Here is a 17938-nt window from a genome sequence, read left to right as displayed (position 1 = left end):
GTGCTTGCAGCCAGCCTTGGGGAGGCCCTGCCCGGCAGGTGGCTGTGGTCTTTCCGGGCCCCGGGTGGGTGGGGGTGAGCCGGGCCCTGCCGCCTGGCCCGGTGCCCAAGGTGCAGGGGGCTGATTATGCAATCGGTGCACACCCTGGGGCCCACCAGCCAGTTAGCCAAGACTAGGCTTGGCCTGTTGGCTGCAGGGTATTTTGAAAGCACCAAGAACGATTTTTGGGGGGAAAAATTGCTCAAGAGAAGCATTATTATTCAATTATTTTTTCCTCAAGTGTAAACAGTTAAATTTGGAGAAACAAAATCAGTTTTAATTTCCTAATTTCTATCCATCACACTGTGCACAGGGAGCCAAGAGCAGGGCCTTCCAGACATTGTTAACTGAGGTTCGTTATTCATTAGTCGCCAGGACTCTTTTTTTCCACCAGAGAAAATTGGCAGCAAACTGCTTTTATCTTTTCCAGTAAGCAGCCCTTTGTGCTCACAGAGTCTATTCTTTTGACAGATAAACATTGTAGAAAAAATATGGCTTTTCCTATAAAAGTCATTTGTTTTATTTCAGGCCTGCAGACACATCTGGGTCCCCTCTGCTCAGAGCCCAGTCAAAGCGGAGGCCCCATCCAGCCCTCTGCCCCAGCGGAAGCCGGTGTGGGTGCGGCACGGGCAGGCGCCCCCGCTCCCCACAAGGCTCGGGTCCCTGGGCTGGAGGGGCCGGGGCTTCGGCCTCTCCCCTTCGTGGGGCCTGCTCTCCCCTGCCCAGCCCCCATGCTTCTCCCGGCCCCGCTCGGACGGGCGTTCTTGTGGGGAGACTCCTGAGAGCCAGTGCTCTGAAGGGGTAGAGGTCGGGGCCAGCATAGTCTCCTGCCCCCCAGGGTCCCTTCCCCCCCTCACCTGCAGTCTGGGTGGTGGTCCTGGAATTTTCCGGAGGCCTGCGTAGACGGCCCCTCCCCTGGGCACACCCACGGAGTGGCTCGGTGCGGGCACACAGTGACCAAAGGAGGACGGGGAGACACGACCTGGCCAGGTTTCTGCCTCTGCCAGGGCCCTGGCTTTGCCGCCCTTGGAGTGGAGGGAAAGGGATAGGTGCTCGGGTGGCACGAAGGTGAGGGACAGGGAGAGGGTGCCCGGGGGCAGCCACAGACTGCAGGTGGCAGAAGGCCCTGCCCTGCGAGCACCTCCCACCTGAGCACGGGGACCGACATTCCAGGCTGGGCCCTTCCGTGTCGCCAGCCCATCCGGGCAAAAAGTGTCACGGGACCCGGTACCACACCAGATAGGCGTCTGTACCCAAAGCATGACTCATCAGGGGTCACAGTGCCTTAACGTCCCCTCATCACCTCCGCCCCAGCCCAGCTCATGCCAGAGTGGCTGCACACGCATTTCTGTCCCCACCCTCGTGGAATCCCGGTCACAGCCTTCCCTGCTGTGCCCAGCTGTGGAGGCCGAGCCAGCCTGTTTCTGGTTACCTTACATGAACCGCTAATTGAAGTCTGATGTTCTTGGCCCCTAAACAGTCAGAAATGACAGCTCCGTGTCCAGCAGCTGGGCTTCCAGGGAAGAGCCGCAGGCGGGGCGGGGCAAGCCCGCAGCCCGGCCCCAGAGCTTGCTCGCTGCCCGCTTGCTCCCTGGCCCCGGGCCTCAGGGACCCGGGGACACGGGTGTTGGCTACGCCGTGAGAGTCGAGAGGCCCGGGCCAGGTGTGCGTTTGTGGGGAGAGGGTGCCTCTGCAGGGAGGCGGGCAGCCATTCCTTAGGGGCGCCCACGTGGCCTCCTCCACGTGCATCTGAGCATGTGCGTGGGGCCGTCCTGCTGACGGCACCTGGCCCCCCTCCTGGAAGGCCACACGGGAGACCTGGGTCTGGGGGAGCAGCGCCCAGCACCGCCGGGGCCGCTTTCCAAGTGAGCCGCCTGGAAGGAAAAGATGTGGTACGGGAAGCCCCGCAGCCTCCCTAAGAGCTTTTTTGGCTTCACGAGTTTGGCTTCTGCCGTTCCTCTGGCGAGGAGAGGCCTGCGTGAGGGCAGCCGGACCCCAGGCGGCCGCACGGCCAGCACGGGCGGGCGGCCCTGGGTGTGTGCGCGCCGGTTGTCCCCGGGGCTCCCGCAGGCGCTTCCGGGGGTATTGGGGGGGGGGGGGCGGGCAGAGTCTGCAGGGAGTAGAGGGTCTTACCGAAGCGCTCGGGGCACGGCCCAGCAAGGGGCAGCCTGGGCCAGAGCCCCTCCGGAGCACAAAGCCTCCCTCGCAGCTCCGGGGAGCGCAGACGCTCGGGGTGGAGCCAGCCCTCCTCAGGCCCCCGTGGCCTTCCTGTCCGCGCAGGGCGTGGAGCGCATCGATGAGCCCGGCCTGCGCAGCCTGCGCACCACTCGGCACCTGGAGCCCGGCATGGTGCTCACCGTGGAGCCGGGCATCTACTTCATCGACCACCTCCTGGACGAGGCCCTGGCGGACCCGGCCCGTGCCTGCTTCTTCAACCGTGAGGTCCTGCAGCGCTTCCGCGGATTTGGCGGGGTGAGTGCCCACAGGCCCCGGGTCTCTGATTCCAGAACATCCCCCTAGGGCATGCTGCCGCGGTCGCCTCTTTGTCCTGACACAGGAGCCCTAGCGGGAGGAGGGATGATCTTCGCTTCCTCACTTGACAAGGACCCCGGGCCCGTCCTTTCTCCTGGTCTGTCGCAGACGGGGTGGGCAGGTGGCGAGAGCAGATGGCCCCATGGGAGGAGCCTTCCCCTCCGCGGCCTCCGCCGGAAGCCCGGAGGCCAGCCCCTTCCATCAGGGGCAGGACAGACCGCTCCTGAGAAGGGGCCCCTCTGACACTCTAATCTGGTGCACGAGGCCAAGCTCAGGAATACTGAGTGTCTGCCGTTCCGAGCCAGGTCCGTATCGAGGAGGACGTCGTGGTGACCGACAGCGGCATGGAACTGCTGACCTGTGTGCCCCGCACAGTGGAGGAGATCGAAGCGTGCATGGCAGGCAGCGACAAGGCCTTTACTCCCTTCTCTGGCCCCAAATAGAGCCAGCTGGGAGCACCCAGTGGGACCAGGGACCCAGCCTGGCAACCTTTCTTCACGACGGGCCCTCCAGGGGCCAGATGGGCACTCGGAAATCACGTGGCTGGGTCCGTGTTTGATCATGCTGTTTCCTCGGGGGAAAATCTTTCTTAACCTTCTGCAAGATCACACCTCAGTCTGCTATTACTTTGCTTGAATGACAGTGGCTTTTGAAATGCTAATGAAAAACAGTTCTGTTCTTTAATAGCAACTAAAATGTGTCTTGCTGTCATTTGTATTCCTCTGCTCAGGGAAGATCCATTTCCAGTGTTTTCTCTCAAAAATCAATATGCAGAATGGAACTTGCAATAAAGTTTCCAAAAATGGGCCTTTGTGCGCGGCTCCCTCTCTGTCCTTTCTCCCTTTGCAGATGAGCACGCGTGGCCGGACCTAGGACGTAGGCGCTGACGATGCAGAGCGCCTGGTGCTGGGCGCGTAGCTGGAGCCGGCCTCCACGCGCCTTTGCACGGGAGAAGGTGAAGCGGTAGAGGAAGAAGCCTTTCTGATACGGCTACAGCCTCAAAGCTGCGTTTCTGAAGGGGGCACTTAAGGCATAGTTAAAACTTGAGACTTGCAGAGATTCCCTTGCCTTGACTTCCTTTTCACACCGGACGTGCTGGCCAAGCCGGCATCTGCCCGAGAGACACTGCCCCCCAGCTCAGCTCCACGGCAGTGGTGAGCTTTCTCGTGGCCTCCGTGTTTGCTGAGACCACGTCTTCCCTAAGCGTAAACCCACAGGCCAGATTCCTCTCCAGCAAGGAGACTTCAAGGCCGGCGGGGCCTGGTCCCTGCCGAGGGCAGAATGCCTGTCCTTACCTCTGCTGGCCCAGCTCCGCACTCCCGCAGAACCCGGGGCTGGGGATTCTGTGCCAAACCGGTCCAGGTTTGTCTCCTCACGGTGCCGTCATCCAGGACTTTCCAGGCCAAGATGAAGGGCACATAAGACAGGACACCAGAGGTGAAACCACCATGGGGTGGAAAACTCTGTGGCCCAAGCTAGATGCCTTGAAAAGTCACTGAAACGTTTAGTACAGGTGATTTCTTCCTGCGACAGGCACGCAAAAGTGCTCGTGAAGTGACCAAGTTAAAACGAAACCATTTTTCCTGTTTGCTTCTCAGACTTTTTTTTTTAAGTTTATCTTATGTGTGAGCTGGGGAGGAGCAGAGAGGGAGGGAGAGGGAGTCCCAAGCAGGCCCCACGCTATCCGCACAGAGCCCAATGTGGGGCTCGAACTCACCAACCGTGAGATCGTGACCTGAGCCAAAATCGAGTCAGATGCTTAGCCGACTGAGCCACCCAGGCACCCTGCTTCTCAGATTTGTAACCACCATTTTTTCAGGTTTTCTGCTGGTGCACAGACAGCCCCTAAGTTCTTGGTGACACTGAGCGGTTTGAGTAACGACAGTCTTGAGTGTCAGGAGTTTGAGTTCACCAAACGTTTCTCCAGCCCAGCTGTACCTGAGACACATTGTGGCATACAGGGTTTCAATTCGCCCACCGCCAGGATAGAATCAGTGGTGGTTAGGTGGAAACTGAAAATGGATAGTTTAGTTGGTGTTCATTAAAAAACATAGCTGAATGTATTATATATCTTTGTCCTTCCTTTCCTTGGGACATCTCCTCTCCAAACTGCCCATTTCCCATGATTCTCAAGAAGGTAAAAAGCATAAAGAAAAATCTCAGTCACTGAATGTTCTTTGTCCAAGAGGGACACTGGGAGCATAGTATGACTGCTTTTGCCCAGGTCAGTAAGGCAAAGGGCATTCTCTGCTGGTGCAGGGCTCGGGGTGGGGGTGGGGGGGGCGGCAACAGATCTCCCCTCCACCCCGTGTTCCGGAGGCAGCACCCAACTCAAGTCTCCAAACCTCTGCAAAAACCCATACAGCTTCAGAAATACATTAGAGACCCTTCCAGAAAGCTGAACAGCACTAAACAAGGCTTTCTGAAACCCTGGAAGGGTCTAGGTATTCATTCAATAAATAATTGAACATCCACTATGTGCCAGTATAGTATAAAAACATGATTCCCTGCTCTCCGAGCCTGTAGTTTACTGAGAGACTTCGCCGCCTTGAACAAACAAGCACAAATATATCTTTTTTTTTTTTCAGGTTTGTTTATTTTGAGAGAGTATGCACGAGCGGGGGAGGGGCAGAGAGGGAGAGAGAATCCCAAGGAGGCTGCAAATACATGATCTTATACACTGAAAAGTGCCATGAAGGGAAGTAACAGGACTGACCTTGTCTAGAAAGCCAGGGTGGGGCTGAGATAGGAAGGGTTCAAAGTGAAAAACAAGGCGAAGAGGAGGCATCCAGACCTGAGCTGTTCCAAGGAGTAAAGAGAGCTTGGAAAAGCCCTGCAGCCACAGCAAAGACACGAGGGCTAGAAAATGGAGGGATGTTAAGTCAACAAGACCAAATGGAGCCACATCGCAAGGAGACCGGGCCTCACTGGGTGCAGTGGGGAATGACAGAAGGTTCTGGAGAGCATGCAATGGTCCAAGGAGACAAAGTTCAGACAGGAGCGGATGATGGCTCTGCAGAAGGCGGGGGAGGGGAGGGGAGCAGACAGGTTCGAGAGGCACATTTAGGGGGTAGGACTGAGAGGCGGGGATGTGGGAAGGCACCTGGCTCTAACAGCTGCTTCAGAGGGTGTGGCCAGACCCAGTTATCTGAGCTACAAACCAGCACAACCCCCTTTGCCTCGAAGCCCAGTTCTGCAACCCCAGCCCCCCGGGGCACCCCTGCCTAACTTGCAGGCCTAGAGCTCTTTGAGGAGTGGGTGTGGCAGTGAAAGAACATTCAGGATTGGTGGTCTGAAGACAAGTAAAAGCCATATGGACTCTACACACTGACCGAGCAGGTCCAAAAGTGCTTTTATTAAAAAACAGCTGGCACCTTCACAAATCACCTCTATATAAAACTCAAGACAGGACGTCCTACCCACAGAAATAATTACTGCACTACAATTTTCATTAAGAGGCAGTGAGTGGAAACCTATTTCCCAAAATCTGAGAATAGCTGAAGGATCACAGACGTATCTAAATGACATCTTCCCTTGAGACACTCAAGTCAGCATGGATTCAGTATTTATTCACTTTTGTAGACACTGGCACCATGTAAATGAAGATGGTGTACGTACCACAAATTGCACTGTTAGGGGAAAGACATCCCCGTCTACCTCAGAACCTGAAGAACGAACCTCCTACCACTGTGTGAATGGGAACCACACACCGAGACACCAGGTGTCTGCGCAGGAAATGCCAGCTCGGCCTCCCCTAGTCTAGCACACTCGCAGGGATTAGACCACTCGACAAAGCATGTGACTAGAGAGGCGCTCCATCTTCGCAGGAGATGATGTTCCTGGCCATTCAGGGAAATCTAGGCTTGGACAGAAGCACCCCTGCTTGTCCCCCACGCTCCCCTGCCTTCACCCCTGCCCTGGGCTGGAAACGGGAGAGACCGCACCGCCTGCTCTGCAGAGCCAACACCTGGACTACTTCCCTGGTATGGAACATAAAGAAACCCACAGTGAAATGCAGTCATTATTCCAAAGTGTGTTTTTATTTCATATTCATTGAAAGAAATAAAATTATATTTAAAAAAATAGAGTAATCTCACAAACTGAGGAAAGCCAGGAACAAAAGAACAAGTTAAGGGCTTTTTCCTGAGAGGCAGATCTAACAGCTATAGAATGAACTTTCTCCTCCCTAGCTTTTGTCAAACAAAAAATTGCTTCCTATTTCTAAGGCATCAAAAAGCACTCTGAGTGCTAACTGGGTGGTTCAGGTACAAAGTTTCAAGCCTCTAATGAGGATTAAGAAACATCAAAAGCTGATTTCTTTTAATACCAATTATTAAATTGCAAATACTACCTTTTTTTAAACGTAAATTTCAGAATTTCACACTCATGACCCGAATTTCAAAAATCTGGTCATATGCTGTTAACATCTTACTACTTCTTAGTAAGAATCCTAAGTATCTAAGCTCACATCCCAATAACTGAAAGGGGCCAGACAGCAGAAGAGCTCTGATCTCCCCACCTGCAGCCAACACCGGCCAGAGAGCGCCTATCTCCGGAGACTCAGACGCAGCTAGAAATTTACACGAAAGCCTAATTCCTAAACCACTGGACCCGCCTGCAAAGGCAGATCAAATCCTAACGGTTCGTATGTAACCTACAGAACAAAAGTTACAAAAGTCATTTTACAATTCCCAAAGCTCTAAACGTACCCATTCCCCATACTTGGTTTCCCTCAATTTTACACTAATGAATCTATCAAACTAAAAACTTTCAATCCCAAACACTTCAGTAAGACAGTCAAGACAACGGTTAACATTTTTGTTCTACGAATACATGACTGTTTGTGCTAAAGTTCTTGTTTGCATAGGTAACAGGAAAGCTTGAGTCAATTTTTCCAAAAGTTTCAATCTTGTGTTCTGATTTGAAATATCAAGTGTACACCCCTAATGATTTCCCTACAACTTCTTTTTCCAAGTTAACTCAATCCATATAATTGGTAACCATAAATTCCACAGGGACATCAACTTCTGAAACACAGTTTTTAGTAAACAAGAGATTTAATGTAACACCTTTCTAGGTGCTTAAAGATTCAAGTGGCCTAACTGTACCTCTAATAAGGTTAATTATAGAACATGGGTCAGCTATTAAAGATACAGTAGGATTCTGGGGCTATCTCCTAGTTAGGCAAAAAAAAAAAAAATCCATCAACCTGTAAGTACACTGATACTCCAGCCAAAGTACATTGGGGTTGGACCCTAATAGAAACCCCGATCCTGTCTCCTGGCTGTCCAGGGAGTGAAGCCTCCGGGGACGGTGGCTCTCCTGGAACAGCACTGGGTCCTAGTCACATGCGGAAGAGGCTCCATGGACACAGTGATGGCTCTGTTGAATCGCAGGTCACCATGTTATCTTCGCCTGCCCAAAAGAGCACAGACCAACCTAAGGGTGCGACCTGAGTTACATCCTGGTTAAACTGTTCCAAGTCCTAGCGCAAAACAACAATGTGGCCAAAAGGTGACCATGTTCAAATGAGATACCTGGTAACACAAATGTTTTAACCAGAGGTGACTCAGAGGTGACTCAGACTCTTGTCACCAGCCTAGACTGATACTGACACACACACACCGACACACACACACCAACAAATCTGAGCTAGAATTGTGCTAAAAAAAAAAACAAAAAAAAAAGGAAGAAAGAAAAAAGAAGAGAAATCAACACGGACGATCAAAACTACCAACACTGATACAAACCAAACTCTAGAGATTCCCCAACTTTAGTAATCGCCATTTTTTAGTCTCGACAAAAATGTCAATATCCTGAGTTTTATCAGTATTTTCTTTCTAAAATAATTTATGGGACACAAAGCATACAAATAAACAAACAGAAGCAGTGGTACAAAAAGTCTAGAATAGCCCACTAACTAGAAAAAGAAATGTCACAAGAACAATATAAAAAGATGTATTTATGTGAAATAAATTAAAGGTTAAACCTTACATTTTCAAGTTTTCTTAGACTATACTATTTGGGGAGATGGCCTAGAGTTGATGATGTATTTTTCTGATAATCACCTGGTTAGGATCAAATGCCAAATGATCCTTACCAAGACATTTCTGCCTTTAAAAATCATGGCCCCATTGCAGATATTTGGACATAGAAGAAACTACCTAAATCTCAATCGGTAAACAAGGCATTCTGTCTACTAACCTGGCTGTCAAAATGGTAACTTAAAAATGCTTACTTGACTAGCATCTACAGAAACAAAAATTTTGGTGCACAGGTTTCTCTAAACCAGAGCTGTCTTTTGGTTTATTGTTGTTGTTAGAAAACAAAATAACACCAATCCAATAACCCAAAGGTGTCCCAAAAGCATAATTCTAATATGCTTTACTCTTATTTTTAAAAAACCTATTCACCTCCTAATTATTTGTATTTTTAAGCCAACTGGCTGTATACTGCCTTTAAAACACAATGGGGCTTATTTAACATGGCATTGCTACTCAGAAACTTGTACTTGTTGGGGAAACAATACTAATTGTGCTAAAACAAGGGTTATGCTATACATAGAATCACTCCAAATCACAAAGTGATTGATTTCTATAGCCCTAAGGAATTTTAGTACATAATTTAGAAAAAAAAAAAATCACAAATAGATCAACCAAATGGCATTCAACTTTCTTAGTCCAATTAACCATCTCCAATAAAACCAAGAACCTCCTGCAGGACCTGCCGGTTCCCTGTTCCTTTTATCAACCTAGAAAAGAAGCATTTCTTGGGAAGTGAGGATTTATTAAGAACATCGAGGTCCAGGATTTTTTTTTTTTTTTTTACCATATACCTTAAAACTTTGTTTTATCCCCACAAAAAAATCCGTATCATTTAAAACTAGATATTCAAATTACATGGCTAACATTCTTAGCTAATCAACTCTTCAGTGCTGATCCTAGAAAACAACCTTCAATGGATCTTTGAATAATGGAACAAGACAACGTTCGGCCATTGATACGAGTGGTGTAGGTAGTCACACCTTTAACGTTCAAGCCACAAACCGTGAACTTGGAAGGGGTGAGGTCTACTGTCCTGCATTATCAGGAGTTGTTGTTGTATTTTCAGTGCCACCAGGTTGCACGTTATCTGCAAGGTTGTGTGCGTGCTCAAGAAACAAGTCTTTCAGTACGCTTAATTCCTTAGTCAGCAATTTAATTTTTGCTTCCAACCGTTCATTCTCTTCTTTGAGCTGATTCACCCTCTGCAGTGTATCCTGTGCCTTCTGCTTGCTTTTCAACCGGCTCTTTTTCACAGCCATGTTGTTCCTCTCTCTGCGCTGCCGATACTCATCACTGTTTCGATCCATGGGCGAGCTCTTTTTGCTTTGCTTGCTCGGAGGCGCGGCTTTGCCCCCTCCCCCAGAGCCGGCAGGCACCAGCTGAGGAACCTGCTGTAAGCCGCTGGCATGAGCCTGAGTATGAATAACACTTATTCCAGGAGTGCTGTTCTGCTGTGCTATCTTGCTCATTTGGGCACGCTCTCTTGCTGACACGGAACAGGTAGAAATGAGGGCAAGGTGATCAACGGTTTCCACACTAAGCTGCCAAGAAATCTTCACATGTACCTAGTTAAAAAATAAATTGCATTAAAATGTTTGAAATGACAAGATCAAATGAGATTAAACTTGCAAGTACCTAACAGCAGGCCAACATTAATTGATTATACTGAGAAAAGTCTACAGCAACTGCCAACTGTTCCAATGTTTCAGAAGTCTAAATCATTTAATTTAGAAAGGTGAGTTAGTACAGAAGCACCATAAGGCCAAATCCAGCCCACCTGAACCCCTGAGGGTACTACCCATCTGTGACTGTTATCAAAAATGGAAGGAAAAACAAAAGAATACCGCTAATTAGGTAGCACATATGAACTAATAGCACTTGGCAATCTGCCAGAGAGAAATGAGATGTTTGGGTTAAACATGGAAAACCTGAGTTCAATTATGATAGAAGAGACACCTGCAAAGAAGGGGAGAAAAGTTTCGATTGTCCGCTCACGTCAAACAAGCGTACTGCAGCGCAGCGCCCGGTCCCCACTACTCATCAGGGTCGCCGCACACTCCTGATGCCGACATACAGGGACGGAGTCATCGAGGACTGGCCTCTCCTCCCAGAGTACATCTTTATGGGATATTCTGAAAAGCGGGGGCGGGCGGTGTTGGCTTGTTTTTATTTATTCATTTATTTATTTATTTATTTAGTGCCTCAAAGAGAAGTAGTTTACATAGATTTCCTAAGTTTGTTTCTTGGATCCTAGACTTAGGAGCTCTGAGACACCCAGTCTGCTGTCCCACCCCAACATGCTTCTTCTAACAGTACTTTTTTTCTTCTTGACGTAATAAACACATCTAAACGTGGGCAACCTGAACTGCAACGAGAGACATAAAAGCCTTAAAGATGCATCCAAAGCAGAGCAAGCCTGGGGCTGAGGCCAGACAGAGGCCGAGCAGCGGCAGTGCCCACACCCACGGCCCACTGAAGAAGGGGCTCAGGGGAAACGCCGACTCCAAGTGCCACGGCAGTGCCGCCCGTAGAAATGAAGCCACAGTTTCGGAAACTGGTCGTGTGTGGATGACTGTGAGTCCAACTAGGCCCCTACAATTGCCTCAAGAGGTGTCAAAAGGATACCTATCCTATCCTGAGGCCACTTCAAGACAAACTGACTAAGCTGCTGAGCCACGTCCAGCAAGAAATCAACTTACTCTTGGAAATTCAGAAAGCGATGTTATGAACCATAAAACTATCCTGTCTTCTTTTCACAAAACTGCCAAAACTACATCAGTGGAAAAAACCTGGGGCCAGAATTCTGAAATGCCTCAAATGAGTACACCTCATAGTTCTTAAGCTCAGTTAGTAAACACCAGAAGCTTCACCCAAACTTTTAGCTGGGCATTTCCGTATAAAACACTGTTTACTGGCCTGCTTTTTAAAAATCTTTCCTTTTAGAAAGTCGCTATATCCTTACTTTCAATGGTCTCCAAAGCCATGCAGGCAGCCCTGAGCTAGTGAGCCATCTGTTCTCACTCCAATATAAGGCAAAAAAAGAAAGCTTCCTTCCAAACCATGGACGATATCTACTCCAAGTCTATCTTCAGTAGTGGACATTTCACAATCTCCTTTGATAATTTACTATGTTGCCTATTTTTCTTCCAGTTAAACAGTGGCAGTTCAGTATTAATTTGAGCCACCTTACCACTAAAAGTGTTAGTGGCCATCAACATTATTGCTTATTTGGTGTAAAGTGGGCATAATATTTTAGTCAATTTTTAAAAACGTGTTTAACACTTCTCCTGGGATTGTTTCAACTATCATAATCATGGTCATCTTCTTTAACTTTTTAACTTTTCATATGCCAATTATGTTTTTAATCTTTAAAACTAATCTAGGGGCGCCTGGGTGGCGCCGTCAGTTAAGCGTCCGACTTCAGCCAGGTCACGATCTCGCGGTCCGTGAGTTCGAGCCCCGCATCAGGCTCTGGGCTGATGGCTCAGAGCCTGGAGCCTGTTTCCGATTCTGTGTGTCCCTCTCTCTCTGCCCCTCCCCCGTTCATGCTCTGTCTCTCTCTGTCCCAAAAATAAATAAACGTTGAAAAAAAAAATTAAAAAAAAAAAATAAAACTAATCTATAGACAACACAAAGATAAGAATGATCCAAAGAAGTACAGACCAGGAGGAACCAGGTCAATACTGTCTTGGCTCTGGCTCCCCTCTTTTGCTCGGAACCTATATCCTTTCCTTCTTGGGGCCTTGATTTCCCCATCTGCAAATGAGGGATGTAGAATGGTAAGATGCCTTCTGACTCTGAAAATATACCATGAACTTCAGTACTAAAAAGTCTTTTCTTCCTGCCTTATGCTCGGCTTTTTATGCCCAAATCACTAAAAGATTTTAACACCGGTTCCAAATTCAGTGACGTTCATGTCCATTTTGGTACCCAGAGATACAGGAATAGAGAAGAGCTCTTTTTACCTCAGTCTGACTCACAGTAGAGGGGCTGAACATAGTAGGCTGAACATACTAGGGGGGACTTTGAAAATGTGCCCTTTGGCTTGAAAAACAAAGAGTAATTATCAAATTGGTAAAAACGTAAGCAACGAAAACTCAGAAATATTAAGAACTTTAAAAATGTTGTTGTTTTGGGGCGCCTGGGTGGCGCAGTCGGTTAAGCGTCCGACTTCAGCCAGGTCACGATCTCGCGGTCCGTGAGTTCGAGCCCCGCGTCAGGCTCTGGGCTGATGGCTCAGAGCCTGGAGCCTGTTTCCGATTCTGTGTCTCCCTCTCTCTCTGCCCCTCCCCTGTTCATGCTCTGTCTCTCTCTGTCCCAAAAATAAATAAATGTTGAAAAAAAAAATTGAAAAAAAAAAAATGTTGTTGTTTTAAAGTTCCTCAACCAAAGCCAAGAAAGTTTAAGTGAAAAAAATATCCATTAAGGAAAATGAATCAAGTAAAGGGGGTCAGAGCCAAGTGGTCCAAAAAAGCTGACTCCAGAGTATCAACTGTTTTTACACAAGCAAAATAGCTGCCTCCAAAAGTTGCCCAGTTTACACTGTCACTTACGCTCTTGTTCCTTCCACAAACACTTATTGAGCACCTACGATGGGCAAAAAAATACTAGTTTATTTCAAACCTGGATATTCAATCCCAAATGAAACTCTGGCTCCTGCGTAGACAAATACTATTCCAAAGTTCATTCTACAGGAAGCAGGGCGGCGCCTTATTTCCTTACATGTGAATCATTCGAGCAGGGAGGAGCAGAAAAACTGAGCAGTTATTCTCAAAGTGCGGACCAGCAGCAGCAGCATTTGGGAACTTGTGAGAAATGCAAATTCTCGGGCTGCCCAGACAGAAGGATTGGGAGCTTCAGGAATAGGCCCAGGCAATCCTGTTTCAACGGGACCCTGAAGTGATGAAGTGTGAGAGCCACTGCTGCAGATTCACAATGAGGAGGTGCATTTTTTTTTTAATTCAAATTTTTTAATTCAAGGAGTGTTCATCGAAATCAGCAACACACTGAAAACGAAGAGCAGCCAGAATGAGTAAAACAAATTTCTCTCAAGTTTCATCTGGGAAAATAAACTTATCAAGAATTTTCCTAATCCTCCTGTCATCTTTTTTCACATACGTACAACCAGATATTCCTCCCCATGCCCCCCAAAATAAACTTTTAACTCCAATCTCCTCAGTGAATGTCCACACTCCAAAACACTATAGATGTTTCTCCCTGACACCAAATCTTTACAATCACTGGTATGTGACAAGGCTACCCACCCAGCTCCCAAAAACTTACAACCCACCACCTTCTCCATCCAAATGCCACAGAATTAATTACCTCAGGCTGACATCATCTCTCAAGGGGCACTGGTCTCCTCTGGTTTAGCTGTTCCCTCCAACCACTGCCTCCAGAGCAATCGAACACTCCAACCTGCTCCAGTGTGTAGGATCAGATTGAAGGTATCAACTCTCTCTCCAGCCCTTGCTCCCTTACACTTCACACCTCAACAACACTGAACCACTATCAACCCCCTAAATGGTCCTGCATTCTCTTTTCTTTGTACTGCTGTCCAGGTGGTTCCCCCAGTTTCTCTGTCAATGCCAGCTCTCCCTGGAGACTAAGCTAGAGGCAGCGATCTGTCTTCATGTCCACACGCTCAGCATCTAGTAGTGCAGGGCGAGCCATATAGTGGTGGGGCCCAAGAAATATCTGTCGAGGGGCTCCTGGCTGGCTCAGTCGATTGAGCGTCCCACTCTTGATTTCAGTTCAGGTCTTAACCCCAGAGTCATGGGATCGAGCCCTGTATCAGGCTCCACGCTCAGTGTAGAGCCTGCTTAAGATTCATTCATTCATTCATTCATATTCTGTCTCTCTCTCTCCTTCCCTCCCCCCTCCCCTCTCCCCTACTTTCACTCTCTCTCTATCTAAAATAAATATGATGAGGGGCGCCTGGGTGGCTCAGTCGGTTTTTTTTGTCTGTTGTAAACCATACCAAGCGTCCGACTTCCGCTCAGGTCATGATCTCACAGTTCTTGAGTTCGAGCCCTTCATCGGGCTCTGTGCTGATAGCTCAGAACCTGGAGACTGCTTCGGATTCTCTCTCTCTCTCAAAAATAAATAAGCATTAAAAAAAAGTTTTTTTAAATAATAAAAAGGAATAAAATAAAATGAAAATAATTTTAAAAGGGGGAAATGTGTCAAATACTGGCTAAAAGAAAATATTTATTTTTATAAACATCATATAGAGAAATGAGATAGGTTCTCTAGTACTGGAATCTCTTAAAACAACCACAATTAAATCAGGAGTGTTAAGACATTATGGTCTTACTTCCTTAGGTTCTTGGGTCTTTCTTAAAGGTGTACATGAAAATAAAAATATAATTCCACTTGCTCCTTTGAGTACCCAGTCTATACAGTGAACATCATTTGTAGTCTGGTCTTTGCTTTATTTCAGTTGAGAACTTGCTTTTCTACTTAGCCCAGTTATGCGTTCCAATTAATAATCTCAAGTTCTTAGGCATCTGTTGCCAGGGTCTGACAACTCCATACTGCAAGAGATGTAAAGGTAAGCAAAGTCCATACATGCCCAAAGGAGCAGGATTTCTATTTAGTTGCCACTGCTTGCTTCATGACCCAAAACAGGGGTCCACGAAGGAGGGTACATCCCTTTGGGGGTGCATAAGCAGTCCACTAGAGTATGGAGCAAATGTTATGTTCACTTGTCTTTTTTTTAACGTTACCTTTTTAATCTACTTCTGTTAGGTTTACAACATACAAAAAAAAAAAAAAAGAGTACACACATTGTTTATAAATATACCTCCATTAGGAAATCATGCTTAAAAAAAATTTTTTTTAACCAACAGGGCTGGAAAACCAAAAAGGTAGGAAACCAATGTACCTACAAGAACCCATGGAAGCACTCCCTCCCAAGAATACCCAATAAATTTGGAATTGTGGCTACCTATATTTACATTACTGTGATCAGGTGAGGCAATCCTAGACCATAAGACCTAATTCAGCCCCATGAGGTCCTAGTTGTCTTTACCAGGGCCTCACCATGTGCTGTTCAAATCCCTACAGACGAACCCACCTCTCCAAGATCAGACAACTGCTGACAGTCAATGATGTGCTCTTGAGAATTTAAAGGATATTATGAAAAAAATGAAATTTTGTCTTCACCTGTTTTTTAGGCAGGTATTTACAAACAACTGATTAAGCCAAGTAGACCCACCAGAAGCAGGAAATCAAGAAACTGAGAAATTCTTCAGCTCACTAGCATCCTGTAATTATTTAGCCATGTTTACAGTAAGTGTTTCCAGAACCAGAGAATAGACTTTAAGAATAGCTCATGCCAAATACTAATCAAGTGGTAACAGTGACCAGATTTTAACTTTTCAATATCAAGAACTTTTAGAGGCACAATTTCTTAGGAAAGCAAACCCCTGTAGTATTTTCTTTCCAAAATTTATTTGGGAGTCGCGTATCCTATCTGAATTTAGGACAATCTCTTCACATAAGAATTCCCTGAGTGCAGGCTCGGAGAGAAAACTACCAATTTTTGTGTAACCCACTAACCTTAAAACCTTTCTGAAACTGACACATTTTAAGGTGCCAGATTACAGCACAAACCTCAGACAAAAGGAAAACAAAACAAACCTTCTCAAAAATGAAAACATACAAGCCTCCTTGGAAGAACAGATTATCCTTCCCCCCAAATATGCATTTCCATTCCGTTCATCTAGACACCTCTGCTAGCGATTTTCTTTACTGTGTTCCCTCCAACATGCTAATGAAGCGCTTCATTCCTTGCCCTTCTCTTTTCTATTCAACTCGTGGTTGCTGCCCGTTCATCTAACCTATATTCAGCAGTGAACTGCAGGATATTCAAATTACAGCTCCCTAAGTAAGCGCAGGATCATTTCTGTAAAGTCGTGTATTTAATAAAAATCAGCCGCCTTCCCTGCCCACTTTATCACCCTCCTAACTTCTGAACAGAAGTCTCGTCTACCCCTCGCCAAGCAGTTCTGGAGGGGCGGGCAATTTCCGAAGTGGCGCTACGGTAAGGCACGGTCCTCCTCTTGCTATTCTGGGAACACCCTTTATCCCCGGGGGCCAATACGAGCCTAGCTTGTCACCAATGCCCGTTTCCCCAAAAGAGGCCGGGTTCCGGAGGGGGCACACCTCGTCCCCCGCCCCGTCCTGTCCCGGGCCGGCAGCGAGGGGCGCCCGGGGAGCGCGGGGGTCGGCGGGCGGCGCCGCGGCCCTGGGCCACGGCCAGGGATGAGCTCAGCGGCCCCGCCGGGTGTTGCCGGCAGGTTGCATCAGACGCCGCGCGGGGCCGCCGCCCGCGCCGCGGGCCGCGCGGGGCCTTCCCGGCGAGCCGGCCTCCTCAGGCCGGGCCGAGGTTCCTCGGGCCCGGCCGGCGCCCACGCGAGCGGCCGGCTCCGCCGCGGCCTCCTCCTCTTCCCTCATCCCGCCCGCCCGCGGCCTCCTTACCTGCGCCTCCAGCCCGCCCGCCCGCCCCCAGGCGGCCTCCACTCCGAGCGGCCCCGCGCGGCGCGGCCCGACGGACCCAGGCCTCGCAGCCCGCGAGCCAGCGAGGAGGAGCGACGGTTACGAAACCGGCAGCCTCCGCCCGTTCCGCCGCCGCCGCCGCCACCGGCTTCCCCGCCTCACGCCGACCGCGCGCGCTGCCGCCGCCGCCACGACCAATAGGCGCGCCGGCCTGCGGGCGCCGCGCCCTCCCCTCACGACGGGCAGCGCCGCCAGCCAATCGTGGGCGTCCTGGCTGCGGGAGGCGGGCACGTGGCGGAGGCGTTGGCCGCGCAGCGGCGAGGCCGGAGGGTGTGGCGGGGGTAGGCCAGCAGCTCCTGGCACCGCCCGCATCCTTCGCTGTTCGCGCGGAGCGGCGGCCCCGGGCTGTGGGAAACCAGAGGCGAGAGAAGATCTGTGAGAGCTGGAGGCGCTGGGGAGCTGTAGCCTTGCGAAGGCAGCACCTGTCTTTGGGAAGCACGACTTCCTGAGGTGTTTTTGAATCACCGACGTTCGCCTGGGTTTCGCCGAGTCCTCTGGGAGGCCCTCTGGGCGCCCCTCGCCTGAACGGTCCCCAGAGCGGCCCCCGAGACGCCCTCCCGGGACGCCCGGCGCCCGACGGAGCTTGGACAGGGCAGGACTTCGCAGCACTGACGGCAGCTGCAAGCTTGCCGGGAAACGAGTGAAGTGGCGTTTTCCCAGCGTAGGGGTAGTGCTGATAACACATTGGTGAGCGCGGCAGACCGAGGTTCGTTGTCACCAGGGAACGATCGGATTTCCGCGATCGATTCCCGTGTGCCGTG

At 49.2% G+C, this 17938-nt stretch overlaps 2 protein-coding genes across 3 annotated transcripts in view; one reads left to right on the top strand and one right to left on the bottom strand.

Annotated features, from left to right (window-relative positions):
* PEPD (peptidase D) overlaps positions 1-3378 on the top strand; it is a 111013-nt gene extending 107635 nt beyond the window's left edge. Inside the window, exons 14-15 of the mRNA XM_025914208.2 lie at positions 2320-2511; positions 2877-3378. Of these exons, the coding sequence (XP_025769993.1) occupies positions 2320-2511; positions 2877-3014 (330 nt within the window). The 3' untranslated portion in view covers positions 3015-3378. The remainder of the gene's footprint in view (positions 1-2319; positions 2512-2876) is intronic.
* Positions 3379-6589: 3211 nt separating this feature from the next.
* On the bottom strand, positions 6590-17295 carry CEBPG (CCAAT enhancer binding protein gamma). Of its 2 annotated transcripts, none has more exons than XM_086689597.1 (2): positions 17100-17295; positions 6590-10180 (listed from the first exon to the last, which is right to left on the bottom strand). In XM_086689597.1, the coding sequence occupies exon 2, from the start codon at positions 10082-10084 to the stop codon at positions 9641-9643; it is 444 nt and encodes a 147-aa protein (XP_086545723.1). In that variant the 5' UTR covers positions 10085-10180; positions 17100-17295; the 3' UTR covers positions 6590-9640. The 2 variants fall into 2 exon arrangements, with proteins under 2 accessions (XP_086545723.1, XP_086545724.1); XM_086689598.1 differs by lacking the exon at positions 17100-17295 and adding an exon at positions 13941-14458.
* Between the last annotated feature and the right edge of the window lie 643 nt (positions 17296-17938).

Source organism: Puma concolor, chromosome E2, assembly GCF_028749965.1.
Source record: "Puma concolor isolate L17-30 chromosome E2, mPumCon1.1.hap2, whole genome shotgun sequence".
Taxonomy (NCBI): domain Eukaryota; kingdom Metazoa; phylum Chordata; class Mammalia; order Carnivora; family Felidae; genus Puma; species Puma concolor.
The sequence above is the reverse complement of the archived record's forward strand: the minus strand, read 5'-3'. Positions and strand labels throughout refer to the sequence as shown.